The sequence below is a fragment of the Carcharhinus amblyrhynchos genome, chromosome 5 (genome assembly GCF_965287045.1).
Source record: "Carcharhinus amblyrhynchos chromosome 5, sCarAmb.v2.hapA, whole genome shotgun sequence".
NCBI classification, from domain to species: Eukaryota; Metazoa; Chordata; class Chondrichthyes; order Carcharhiniformes; family Carcharhinidae; genus Carcharhinus; species Carcharhinus amblyrhynchos.
The window spans coordinates 121760294-121775007 of record NC_137328.1 but is presented as its reverse complement, the minus strand read 5'-3'; the positions used below and the strand labels follow the sequence as shown (position 1 = coordinate 121775007).

The window sequence follows — 14714 nt, the reverse complement described above, 5'->3', positions numbered from 1 at the left end:
TAGGGAAGGAAATCTGCCATCCTTACCTGGTCTGGCCTACATGTGACTCCAGAGCCACAGCAATGTGGTTGACTCTCAATTGCCCTCAAAAGGCAAATAAGGGTGGATAATAAATGCTGGCCAGCCAGCGACACCCATGTCCCACAAATGAATTAATAAGGACATAAGAACTAGAAGCAGGATTAGGTCATCTGGCCCCTTGAGCCTGCTCCACCATTCAATAAGATCATGGCTGATCTTTTTGTGGACTCAGCTCCATTTACCTGCCTGCTCACCATAACCCTTAATTCCTTTACTGTTCAAAAATTTCTCTATCCTTGCTGAAAAACACTGGGCAGGGAATTCCACAGATTCACAACCCTCTGTGTGAAGAAGTTCCTCCTCAACTCAATCCTAAATCTGCTTCCCCTTATTTTGAGGCTATGCCCCCGAGTTCTAGTTTCACCCACCAGTGGAAACAACTTTTCTGCTTCTATCTTATGTATTCCCTTTATAATCTTATATGTTTCTATAAGTTCTCCTCTCATTCTTCATTCTAAGACAGCTCAGGCTTTGAGGAAGGGGTATTGGAGACAGTGTTCAGGATAATAGTGCTGGGAATTATTGAAACTCCATGGCCAGAAACCTTGCCCGCAGCTGGGATTCTCCGATCCTACTGCGGTGAATGGAGATTAGGCTGAACGCCAAATTCTCCTTCCTCACTGGCAGCAGTAGCGGGGTGTGAGAGATCGGAGAATTCTCGCCAATGTTAACCAAGCCTGGCTGCTTCTTGTAATCACAATATCTTTACAGCAAATTCTGTAATTGTCACCCATTGAATCGTAGATCCCAGCCTGAGCCCAGCCTACTTGGAGGAGAAGATTAGCCATGAAGCGTTGGAGCTGGAGAAACGGTTGAGTCTTCTATCGCAGTCCAGTCGACAAAGTAGTGGAGGTAAATGGAATGTCTCGCCTCAATTTTTAAATTTCCACCTCACCACCCCCATCAAACTTAACAGCCATGAGGTTCCTCTATTAGTGCTCTCTCCTCTGAATCAGATATTATCAGCTCAAGCTTCTATTTTCAGAGAGCAATACTGAATCTTAGACTGATATTAAGTTGATCTTTCTCTGCACTCTGGCTGTAGTAGTAATACTACATTCTGTATCTTCTCCTTTTCCTCTTTCCTATGTACTCTTTGAACTGTATGCCAGAGGCAGTACAGTGGCACAGTGATTAGTACTGCTGCCTCACAGCACCAAGGGCCCAGGTTCAATTCCAGCCTTGAGTCACTGTCTGTGTGGAGTCTGCACGTTCTCCCTGTGTCTGTGTGGGTTTCTTCTGGGTGCTCTGGTTTCCTCCCACAGTACGAAAGACGTAACAATTAGGCACATTGGCCATGCTAAATTCTCCCTCAGTGCTACCCGAACAGGCGCCGGAGTGTGGCAACTAGGGGATTTTCACAGTAACTTCATTGCAGTGTTAATATACACCTACTTGTGACACTAATAAATAAACTTATAAACTTTAGCTTTGTCTGTATAGCGCACAAGAAACAATAATTTTCACCATCCCATACATGTGACAATAATAAATCAACATCAAATCAAAAAAAGGTTTGGCCATTGAAGGGGTACTGCATTGTCTTTGTGACAAGATCTTAAAGTGACATCTCTCTGCCACTCATATGTTGAACCCACAGCATTCTTAGAAAGGAGAGCAGGGCTCTGGGGCAATAGTTACCCCTCATTCAACATCACAAAGAACAGATTAATTCATTACTGCCTCCTTTCTGCTTGTGGGTCCTTGCTGTGCGCAGATTGGCTGCTGTTTTACTCTGCATTACAACTCCAACGGAAAGTGCTCTCATCCTGAGCTGATCAAAGGCACTTTCCCCTCCCTTTCCCTGAGTTTTATCCAGTGATTCTGCTGAAAGGTCAGCCTGTTTAGACGTTGGGTAAATGTGGGACGAGTCAGATGATGCACCTGCAATCAAATAATCCCATGCCAAACTCTGTCAGGGTTTAGAACAACAATTAGATTCACTACAGGGGACCAGGGAGCAGCTGTGGATCCTTACCCCAGCGTCAGTTCAGGGGAAGAGCGGCAGTGGGGGGGCGGGGAGGAAGGGGGATCATCTTGTATTTCTGTTAACACAGTTCCAGGGAGCTCATCTATACAGATTATATTGAAAATCAGGGCAGAAGTAGGCCATTTGGCCCCTCAAACATGCTCCACCATTTAGTATAACCATGGATGATCTGTTTGTGATTCAATTCCACATTCCCATTTATCCCCTGATAACCTTTGGTCCCCTTAATTAACAAGAACCTGTCTACCTCTGCCTTAAAAGTATTCAATGACCCCAACTCCACTACCTCCTGAGATAACCCCCAATTTTGAAACAGTGCCCCTAGATCTGGACTCACTCACAAGAGGAAATATCCTTTCCACATCCTCCTCTTCAAAACCATTCAGGATCTTTCGTAAGGTCATAAGATATGGGAGCAGAATTAGGCCATTCAGCCCATTGAGTCTATTCCGCATTCAACCATGGCTGATAAGTTTCTCAACCCCATTCTCCCATCTTTTCCGCATAACGTTTGATTCCCTTGCCAATCAAGAACTCATCTATCTCTGTCTTAAAGACACTCAATGACCTGGCCTCTACAGCCTTCTGTGGCAATGAATTCCAGAGATTCCCCACTCTCTGGCTGAAGAAATTCCTCCTCATCTCCGTTCTGAAGGGTTGTCCCTTTACTCTGAGGCTGTGCCCTCGGATTCTAATCTCTTCTATGAATGGAAACATGTTCTCCACCTCCACATTATACAGGCCTTTTGGTATTCTGTAAGTTTTAATGAGATCCCTCCTCATTCTTTAAAGATGACCCAGAATCCTCAGATGCTCTGCATACGCCAAGCTTTTCATTCTCAAAATCATTCTCATAAATCCCCGTCTGGATCCTCTCCGAGGCTAACACATCCTTCCTTAGATATGGGGCTTAAAATTGTTCATAATACTTCGAATGTGGTCTGACCAGAGCCTTACAAAGCCTCAGTAGTACATCCTTTCTTTTGTATTTTAGTCCTTTCAAAATGAATGCTAACATTGCATTTGCCTTCCAAATTGCTCACTCAACCTGCAAGTTAGCCTTCAGAGAATCCTTAACTAGGACTCCCAAGTCCTTTTGCGTTGCCAACTTCTAGATTCTCTCCCCATTTAAAAAATAGTTTACGCCTCTGTTCTTTCTCCCAATATGTTTCAATCAAGTCACTCCTCTTCTAAACTCCGGGTGAAATAAGCCAAGTATGCGCAACCTTTCCTCATCAGACAACCCGATCATTCCAGGTATTAAACTAGTAAATCTCCTCTGAACCATCTCCAACGCATTTACATCCTTCCTCAAATTTGATTTGATTGGAGTTATTATTGTCATGTGCATTAACATACAGTGAAAAGTATTGTTTCTTCCACTCAATGCAGACAAAACATACCGTTCATAGAGTAGGAAAGGAGGGAGTGCAGAATGTAGTGTTACAGTCACAGCTAGGGTGTAGAGAAAATCAACTTAACGTGAGGTAGGTCCATTCAAAAATCTGACAGCAGCAGGGAAGAAACTGTTCTTGAGTCGGTTGGTACGTGACCTCAGATTTTTGTATCTTTTTCCCAATGGAAGAAGATGGAAGAGAGAATGTCCGGGGTCTGTGGGGATCCTTATTTATGCTGCCCGCTTTTCCGAAGCAGCGCAAAGTGTGAACGGAGTCAATGGTTGGGAGGCTGGTTTGTGTGATGGATTGGGTTACATTATGACCTTTTGTAGTTCCTTGCGGTCTTGGGCAGAGCAGGAGCCCATACCAAGCTGTGATACAACCAGAAAGAATGCTTTCTATGGTGCATCTGTAAACCAAAACTGTGCACAATATTCCAGGTGTGGCCTCACCGCTGTGGTTTGGAGGTGGATGTCTTTATTTGTTGTTTTGTTTCTGCTCTAGGGGATGACCGGAGTCTGTCCAGCTCGACTGAGTCCTCAGACACCAGCCAGTCGGACAGTGCCAGTATGGGGAGCCGGCTGACACTGTGGCCAGAGCAGCTGTCAGTCAGTGGCCTGCAGGAGGGTCATGCTCTGGGCCCTGCGGCGGCGGCTAGGGGATTGGGCCCAGCAGAGGAGAAGCTCTACACAGAGGTCGCGCGGGGATCATCGAAGCCCCCACCAAAGCCGCCCCGGTCACGGAAGCTGCAGGAGGTGGGCCGGCAGAGTTCCTCGGACAGCGGCATTGCCACGGCCAGCCACTCCTCCTATTCTGGAAGCTTCTCTTCCTACGCCGGGAGTCTGGACGTCTGTCAGAGTGATGAGTTTGGCTCCTTGCTTAGCCTCCCTTCAAACTTGCCTGCTGAGCGGACCCTGTGCACCTGTGAGGCTCCAACAGCTTCTGGTTCTGAGTATCAGGTTCCCAGCTCCATCTGGCATCACTACGACACACCCCGGAGTGTCCTACAGGCTGCTGCAGTGAAGGAAGCGCTCCCCGTCTCTTCACTTCCCTCCGTGTTAAAGGACCAGGCCCCGGTGCCTCAGGAGATGGCCGACAGCCAACTGGCAAGCACAGAAAGGGGCAAAAGCTTTCCGTCTGTCCTGGAAGGTGCCAGGGACCCAACTGGTGAACCGTACGTGGACTTAGTGCCAAGGTGGACTCAGTTAAAACTGCAGGGGCAGACACCAGATGCCCCAGGGAGTGAAGTACCCTCACTCAGCGGGACAGCGATGTCAGGAATGGGATCTACAGACCCTTGTGAGATGTGCAGTCCCTACCCAGGGGTGGGACGGGCTCTCTTCACTGCCTGCCTGACGTGTGGGGGCCTCAAGGTAACCTTTAAATACTTAGTAATTCTTGATAATGGCAGCAAATTATGTAGGACATACAGCACAGGAAGAGGCAATTCATCCCTGCCACCCCCGTATTGTTGGGAATGTCCCATTCAAGCAACGTCCTTGGAGCTGTAAAGCTTTGATGTTGTGGTTTTGGGTCCTCCAGTTATTTAAGTGTATTATCTAGGCTGGCACTCCCACTGCACTACTGCGGGGGCACTGCGCTGTTGGCAGTGCCATCTTTCAGATGAGGTGTGAAACAGAGTCCTGAGAGAGCAGATTTAAAAGATTTTGCAGACACCACTCCTCAGGAGGGCAGGGAAGTTGTCCCCCATAAACAAGCCAAATTTAATTTTCTGATCTTAAGACCGTAAAATATAGAAGTAGAATTAGGCCATTCAGCCCATTGATTCTACTCCTCCATTCGCTCATTGCTGATATGTTTCTCAACCCCATTCTCCCATCTTTCACCTGTAAGCTTTGATCCCCTTACCAACCAAGAACCTATTTATCTCTGTCTTAAATATACTCAATGACCTGGCCTCCACAGCCTTCCGTGGCAATGAATTCCATAGATTTACCACCCTCTGGCTGAAGAAATTCCTCCTCATCTAGATTTTAAAGGGTTGTCCCATTACTCTGAGGTTGTGCCTTCGGATCCCAGTCTCCCTGACTAATGGAAACATCCTCCCCATGTCTACTCTATCCAGGCCTTTCTGTATTCTGTAAGTTTCAATGAGATTCCCTCCTTGTCCTTCTAAATTCCATCGAACACAGACTCAGAGTCCTCACATGTTGCTCATGTGTAAAGCCTTTCCTGGGATCATTCTGGTGAACCTCCTCTGGACCCTCTCCAAGGCCAGCACATCATGATCCTCTTGCTGATTTGGGGGAGTTTGCTGTGTGTAAATTGACTCTGGTATTTCCTACATGACATTAATGACTACATTCAAAAAATACCACGTTGGCTGCCAAGTTTCTTGAGAAATCCTGAGGTTGTGAAAGGGGCTGTTGAAATGTGCTATTTAGGGCAGATGATGGCCTAGTGGTATTATCACTAGATGAGTAATCCAGAAACTCAGCTAATGCTCTGGGGACCCAGGTTCAAATCCCATCATGGCAGCTGGTGGAATTTGAATTCAATAAAATATATCTGGAATTAAGAATCTACTGATAACTATGAAACCATTGTCGGAAAAACTCATATGGTTCACTGATGTCCTTTAGGGAAAGAAATCTGCCATCCTTACCTGGTCTGGCCTACATGTGGCCCCAGAGCCACAGCAATGTGGTTGACTCTCAACTGTTCTCTGAAATGGCTGAGTGAGGCATTCAGTTCAAGGGCAACTAGGGATGGGCAATATATGCTGGCACAGCAGTAATGTCCATGTCCCATGAACGAGTAAAAAAAAGGAAGTCCTGCTTTGAAGTATGTAACGGGTAAAGAATATCCTTCATTTTCATGACAATGAAAGTGTTTACACCTGTATTTTTCACTCCAACATTTCTCAAGGCACTTCCATCCTTTTGTTGAAAGTGCAGTGACTGTTTTCTAGACCGGTGTGATTGCGATATTGGACACCTCCCATTCTGATCCAAATTACTGCAAAGATTTTTGCCCCATCCAATTCTCCAAAAGCATTCTATTGCATAGCATTTCCTGCATAGAAGCCAATCATTTGACCCATTCTTTCTCTGTAAGCTTTGAGCTACAGCTGTCTTTATGATGCAAAGACTTTACCCTGGAACCAGTTACTGCAGCTCCCTCTCCCTGATCCTGGAGCTATTCTCCCATTTGTAGTCGGTCTGAATTGGCTTCCGGAGTGGGAGAGATGTGAGTTCTATGCAGTCAAAGAGTGTGCAGTGGGCATGTCTCATCAGCATCTCTGCTGCAGAGAGAGGGAGCAGGGCGGGAGGAGCTCCAGCCTTTGTTTACCTAGTGTCTTGAATATTAGTGCATTTTCAATATTTGCATTTGGACAATAGGTGATCACCTGGGCACATTCATAGAACTAGAAGCAGGAATAGGCCATTCGGCCCTTCGAGACTCCTCCACCATTCATCCTGATCATGGCTAATCATCAAATTCAATATCCTGATCTCCCCTTTCTCCCATTTCTCTTGATCCCTTTAGCCCCAAGAGCGATATCTAATTTCTTCTTGAAATCACACAACATTTTGGCCTCAACTACATTCTGTGGTAGTGAATTCCACACATTCACCACCCTCTGGGTGAAGAAATTTTTCCTCACCTCAGTTCTAAAACGCTTACCCCTTATCCTCAAACTATGAGCCCTAATTCTGGACTCACCCCACCATTGGGAACATTCTTTCTGAATCTACCCTATATAACCCTGTTAGAATTTTGTAAGTTTCTATGAGATTCCCTCTCACTCTTCTAAAATCCAGTGAATATAATCCTAACCAACTTAGTCTCTCCTCATATGACAGACCTGCCATCCCAGGTATCAGCCTAGCAAACTTGTGCTGTACTCCCTCTATAGCAAGGACATCCTTCCTGAGATAAGGACACTAAAACTGCACACAATACTCCAGGTGTGGCCTCACTAACGCCCTATACAATTGCAGCAAAATATCCCTATCCCTATACTCAAATCCTCTCGCTGTGAAGGCCAATGTATCATTTGCCTTCTTTACTGCCTGCTGTACCTATATGCTTACTCTCACCGACTGATGTATGAGGACTCCAGGGTCTCGCTGAGTATCCGCCTCTCTCAATTTACACCCTACAAGTTCAAAGTGGAAACCCAGGTAGGGAGGATTGTACGACAATGAGAATCAATGGACACACGTACATCTACCAGTGTCCAATCACGTCCATGTGCGCAAACTGGCACTGACACGCACAGGTACATGTTCACAGACATGGAGAACCTCATTTGTTCAGTTACAATATGAGAATTCTGTGTGACCTTGCCACCAGCTTACACTCTGCCAGCCTGACTTTCCTGCACAATTACAACTGCCTGTTACCCATTTGTCGTTGAGAAGCAGGCAGGCAATAGCTGAATATCTCCCCCAGTGTGTGGTGGGGGGGTGGGGGGGGGGGGAGGTCAATGGGAGGGGGTGGGTTGGGGGGAGCGAGATTACTTTGGAAAGGACAGGCAGGATGAAGAACCTTGGGGTCAGTAGCACAGCCACATGGTGAATAGTTGCATGCTGTCTGTGCAAAGCTGAGCCCACAGGATCCCCTGTGCAATGTGGTCTGGGCTGGGTGCTGGGTAGAGAGGTGCACGCACAGTACATCAGGCAGCTTTGTAGTAATGTGTTGAGCTTTCATGGCTCGCCAAGTTTCATTTGAAGTGAATGCAGCAGTGTAAACACTGGCACACTTAGACAATGGGGTTTGGGATTCCATACCACGCTATAAATACAGCGGCAGCCGCAAGCACATTGCCATATTAAAGGTCCGAAATGGGCAGCAACAGAAGTCTGAGATAACAAACATCACCCACCAATCGAAGCTCCTCTCGCAGTACATTAAGAAAGAATGATCTGCATTTCTATAGCACCTTTCATGACCTCAGCACATCCCAAAGTGCTTCACAGCTAATTATACAAGGTGACTGCCACTTTTCCAACAGTGATTATACTTTGTAAGTGGATGGAAAGCACTCTGAGATTTTTTTTAAATTCATTTGTGGGATATGGGCATCGCTCGCTGGCCAGCATTTATTGCCCATCCCTAGTTGGCCTTGGAGGGCAGTTGAGAGATAATCACATTGCTGTGGCTCTGGAGTCACGTTTAGGCCAGACCAGCTAAGGACGACAGATTTCCTTCCCTAAAGGACATCAGTGAACCAGATGGGTTTTTTCGACAATCGACAATGGTTTCCTAGTCATCAGTAGGCTCTTAATTCCAGATATTTGATGAAAGGCACTATATAAATGAAAGTCACATAGTGGTATTGTGACTGGGCTGGTAATCCAGAGAGCCAGGGTAGTAAGATCTGGAATTAAAAGTTTGGTGATGACCACGAAACTATTGTTGATTAGAATGAAACCGGACAGATTTCCTGGCATCGACCTGGGCACTGGGAATGACAACAACAAACCCAGCCCTGTCAACACAGCAAATCCTGCCTTGCTAACATCGCGGGGATTGTGTCAAAATTGGACAGCTTTCCCAGACTAGTCAAGCAACAGCCTGCCATTGTCATACTCACTGAATCATATCTTACAGGTACATAGTGGCATACGGTTGGGAGTTTCCAGACTTGGGCTGATAAGTGGCAAGTGTGGGCAGCACGGTGGCACAGTGGTTAGCACTGCTGCCTCACAGCGCCAGAGACCCAAGTTCAAATCCGGCTTCGGGTCACTGTGTGGGGTCTGCACATTCTTCCCACGCCTGTGTGTGTTTCCTCCGAGTGCTCCGGTTTCTCCCACAGTCCAAAGATATACAGATTAGGTGCCTTGGCCATGCTAAATTGATTTCAGTGTCAGGGGTTTAGCAGGGTAAATGTGTGGGGTTATGGGAATAGGGCGTGGGTGGGGTTGTGGTCGGTGCAGACTCAATGGGCCGAATGGCTTCCATCTGCACTGTGGTGATTCTGATTTTATTCTAGCATTTGTGCCACACTAGTGCCAGTCAATGACCATCTCCAACAAGATGATTTAACCATTCTCCCTTGACATTCAATGCCATTACCATTGCTGAACCCCCACTATCGACATCCTATAGGTGACCATTGACAGAAACTGAACTGAACTAATCATATAAATACAGTGGCTACAACAGCAGGTCAGAGACTAGGAATCCTATGACGAGTATTATTTAAATGGTAAAATATTGCAGCATGCTGTTGTGCAGAGGGATCTGGGTGTCCTTGTGCAAGAATCAGGAGTTGGTTTGCAGGTGAAGCAGGTAATTAAGAAGGCAAATGGAATTTTGTCCTTTATTGCTAGAGGGATGGAGTTTAAAAACAGTGAGGTTATGTTGCCGCTGTATAAGGTGCTGGTGAGGCCACACCTGGAATATTGTGTACAGTTTTGGTCTCCTTACTTGAGAAAGGATATACTGGCACAGGAGGGGGTGCAGAGGAGATTCACTAGGTTGATTCTGGAGTTGAGAGGGTTGGCTAATGAGGAGAGACTGAGTAGACTGGGACTATACTCAATGGAATTTAGAAGAATGAGGGCAAGTCTTATAGAAACATATAAGATTATGAGCGGAATAGATAAGATAGAAGCAGGGAAGTTGTTTCCATTGGCAGGCAAAACAAGAACTAGGGGGTATAGCCTCAAAATAAGGAGAAGCAGATTTAGGACTGAGTTGAAGAGGAACTTCTTCACACAAAGGGTTGTGAATCTGTGGAATTCTCCGCCCAATGAAGCAGTTGTGTCTACCTCATTGGATGTTTTTAAGGCAAGGATAAATAAATTTTGAACAGTCAAGGGATTAAGGGTGAGCAGGTGAGTAAGTGGAGCTGAATCCACAAAGAGATCAGCCATGATCTTATTGAATGGTGGAGCAGGCTCGGGGCAGGGGGGCAGATGCCAGAGTGTGGTGACTGGGGGGTTTTTACAGTAACTTCATTGTAGTGTTAATGTAAGCCTACTAGTGACACTAATAAATAAGCTTAAACTCGAGGGTGAATAAGTTGTGCTGTAAACTCCTTGTTTTTCCATGTCTGTCTGTGTGATATGTGACCTGGAGGGAGTTTGAAGGTGGTGGTGCTCCAACCGCTCTAGTCTTTCTTGGCAGAGATCGCAGTGCTGTTGTGTGAAGCCACCTTGATGGGTTGCTGCAGTGTACATTATACTTGCTACAGCCACAGTTTCCTCATGAAGCAGTTGGACAGTGTGGTGGGGCTATTGAGTATTATTTCCAGGTGTTGAACGCATGGCCTTTTGGTTTGGTTGGGAGAGCTACACACTGAACTCTGGAAGACATGGGAGGTCAGAGTGCTTTTGACCCTGGGGATAAGTTTCGTTCTGAGCCTGTAACCAAAATTGATATTCCAAGGCAGTACTGAGGGAGTGCCACACTGTCAGAGGGTCAGTACTGAAGGAGTGCCGCACTGTCAGAGGGTCAGAACTGAGGGAGTACCGCACTGTCAGAGGGTCAGTACTGAGGGAGACCTGCACTGTCAGAGGGTCAGTACTGAGGGAGACCTGCACTGTCAGAGGGTCAGTACTGAGGGAGACCTGCACTGTCAGAAGGTCAGTACTGAGGGAATGCTGCAATGTCAGTACTAAGGGAGTGCCGCATTATCAGAGAGAGGGCACTGAAGGAGTGCTGCACTATCAGAGGGTCAATACTGAGGAAGTGCTGCAGTGTAGGTGGTGCCATCCCTTAAAACAAGATTTTGCTCTCTCAGCTGGATGTAAAAGATCCCATAGCATCACTTTGAAGAGGGCAGGCAGTGGGTTGGTGGTATTGTCACTAGACTAGTAAAAGTTTATTTAATAGTGTCACAAGTAGGCTTACATTAACACTACAATGAAGTTACTGTGAAAATCCCCTGGTCGCCACATTCTGGTGCCTGTTTGGGTACACTGAGGGAGAATTTAGCATGGCCAATATATCCAACCAGCACATCTTTCGGACTGTGGGAGGAAACCGGAGTACCCGGAGGAAACCCATGCAGACACGGGGAAAATGTGCAAACTCCACACAGACAGTGATGGGAATTGAACCCAGGCCCCGTGAGGCAGCAGTGCTAACCACTGTGCCACCGTGCCCCAGGGGTAATGCTCTGGGAATCTGGGTTTGAATCCCACCATGGCAGCTGGTGAAATTTGAATTGAAAAGATATCTGGAATTAAAAGTTTAATGTTCATCTGCTGTCCTTACCTGTTCTGGTCTACACGTGACTCCCACATGAATCCCCCTCAGGGGTGGGCAATAAATACTGATTACATCCCGTGAAGGAAAATGTAAAAAAAACCCCAGCAAGTTCTCCCTGGGGTCCTGATCAGTATTGATCCCTTTAACAACATTTAAAAAAATGCATTATCCTTCCTACTTTTTGTGGGCTGCTGCTTTTCCTGTATTACAACAGTGATTGTCCTTCTTTGTGAAAGGTGTGATGTGAATGTGAGTTCTTCTTCTGGTGTTGGCTGTAGTAGTGAGAGGAGGTGTGGTCGCAGCCTGTCCTGAGGCATGGTGTGAGTATGTGAAAAGTCAGGCAGCTGAGAATCTTGCACAGGTGCAGCTGGGGTCCCTCAGGACACGGTTATGTAACTGTGCAGATCGCAGCCGGACACTGAAGAGGAGACAGGGACCGAGGAATGCGTTTCTACATTTGTCACTCATGACCCCGAGCTAACTGGAATTAAGCTTCCCTTCCCTGCCTCCGCTCACCCAGAGCTCCGAATCTGTTCGAGGAGCTGGACAATCCATTCCGCATACCAAAAGAGAAAATGCTGGAAAATCTCAGCGGGTCTGGCAGCATCTGTAAGGAGAGAAAAGAGCTGACGTTTCAAGTCCAGCTGACCCTTTGTCAAAGCTAAAAGGTGTAGAAAGTGGGAGATATTTATACTGCAGGGTGAGGGAATGAAAGATGAGTCATAGCCACAGAAACCTTTCATTTCTTCATTTTTCTTCCCCCCCATTCTTTCCCCCCACTTTATCCTCCCTTTCTTTACCTTTCTCCCTCTTTGTTTCCCGTTCCCCCCTTCCCCCACATCTTCATCAGTCACACTTTACCCTCTGATTTCTGCTTCTCTGCCCTTTGGCCATTCACACCTTCTATTCTCTCTATGGGCTGCCATTAGCAGCCTTTCCCCTGGCTTCTGTGACAAAGCTTTGACAAAGGGTCATCTGGACGTGAACTTTGACAAAGGGATGTCTGGAAAATCTCAGCAGGTTTGGCAGCATCTGTAAGGAGAGAAAAGAGCTGACGTTTCAAGTCCAGCTGACCCTTTGTCAAAGCTTTTATCTTGAAATCTCTTCCCTGCTCCACCTCTCGATCCTGCTTTGAGATCCTCTTTAAAAACTCCTCTTCTTACCAGACACATGTCCTAATATCATCGTGAGTGTCTCGGTGTCAGTGATAACTCTACTGTGAAGCCCCTCGAGATGTCTCACAGCGTCAAGCAAACAATGTATAAACACAACTTGTTCTTGTTGTCTCTCAGCCCCCTCCTTCCCCTCCCCGGGGACAGTTAACACTCTGGCTGCTCCCAGCAGCACCACCCGATAGAAATTAAAGATACGGCAGCATCGATCTGCAAATCCCAAAATTGCCACCCACCCATCACACCATTAGCCCATCAGAAATTGGAACAGGAGTAAACCATTCAGCCCTTCAAGCCTTCTCCATCATTCAATAAGATCATGACTAATCTAACGCTCACTAAGTTCACTTTCCTGCCTCTTCTCTGTAATCCTTAACTCCCTGACTGATTAGAAACCTATCAATCTCAGTCTTGAAAATGTTTAAGGACTCGGTCTCCTCAGCTTCCTGGTATAAAGAATTCAAAACCCTTACCACACATTGAGAGAAAATAGTCTTCCTCAAATCTGTCTTAAATGAGCTCCCCCTTATTCCGTGACTGTACGCCCTGGTCCTACACTCTCCCATGAGTGGAAACATCCTCCCAACATTTATCCTGTCTAACCCGCGAAGAATCCTATATGTTTCAATTAGGTCACCTCTCATTCTTCTGAACTCCAAGGAGTACAGTCCCAACCTGTTTAATCTTTCCTCATATGGCAATTCCTCCACATCTGAGTTCATCCCAGTTCCACTTAGAAAGAAAACCAGAACTAGAGGGCACAGCCTCAAAGTAAGGGAGGGGTCAGTTTAGATCAGAGTTGAGGAGGAACTTCTCTCAGAAGGTAGTGAATCTCTGGAATTCTCTGCCCATTGAAGTGGTGGAGGCTACCTCGTTGAATATATTTAAGTCACGGGTGGATAGATTTCTGATCGATAAGGGAATTTAAGGGTTATGGGGAGCAGGAGGGTAAGTGGAACTGATTCACTTCAGATCAGCCATGATCTTGTTGAATGGTGGGGCAGGCTCGAGGGGCTAGATGGCCTACTCCTGCTCCTATTTCTTAAGTTCTTATGTTCTTAGGTAAACCTCCTCTATCCTGACTCCAATGATAATATACATCTCCTTACATAAGGGGACCAAAACTACTCCTGATACTCCAAATGTGGTCTCACCAGTACCTTGTACAGCTGTAGCAAGACATCCTGACTCTTATACTCCAACTCCCTTGTAATAAGGCCCAACATTCCATCAGTCTTCCTGATTACCTGTTGCACCCATGCGCTAGCTTTCTGGGTTTTATGAACTAAGACCAAGTCCCTTTGCGCTACAGCTTTCTGCAGTCTTTCTCCATTTAAATAATAATCTGCCTTCTCATTCTTTCTTCCAAAATGAACAATTTCACATTTTCCCACCTTGAATTCCGTTTGTCAATTTTCTGCCAATTTACATAACCTGTCAATATCTCTCCGTAAACTATTTATATCCTTCTTACGACCTGCCTTCCCTTGCAGCTTTGCATCATCCATAAATTTGGTCACAATAGGTTAGGTGGATTGGCCATGCTAAATTGCCCCTTGGTGTCCCAAGATGTGTAGGTAAGAGGAATAGCCATTGGAAATGCGGAGGGTTATGGCAATAGGTTGGGGGAAAGGGCCTGGGTAAGATCCTCTGTCAGGGAGAGGTGGTGCAGCCTTGATGGGCTGAGTGACCTCATTTTGTACGGTAGGGATTTTATGATTCTGTGCAAGATTCTGTGGGACGACATGATGGCACAGTGGTTAGCATTGCTGCTTTACAGTGTCAGGAACCTGGGTTCAATTCCTGGCTTGGGTCACTGGCTGTGAGGAGTCTGCAGGTTCTCCCCGTGTCAACGTGGGTTTCCTCTGAGTGGTCCAGTTTCCTCCC

The 14714-nt window shown here is 46.3% G+C and overlaps 1 protein-coding gene across 2 annotated transcripts in view; it reads left to right on the top strand.

Annotated features, from left to right (window-relative positions):
• dok7b (docking protein 7b) overlaps positions 1 to 14714 on the top strand; it is a 73710-nt gene that overhangs the window by 24743 nt on the left and 34253 nt on the right. For both annotated transcript variants that reach the window (XM_080189761.1, XM_080189760.1), the window contains exons 6-7: positions 826 to 933; positions 3973 to 4841. In XM_080189761.1, the coding sequence (XP_080045887.1) occupies positions 826 to 933; positions 3973 to 4841 (977 nt within the window). The remainder of the gene's footprint in view (positions 1 to 825; positions 934 to 3972; positions 4842 to 14714) is intronic.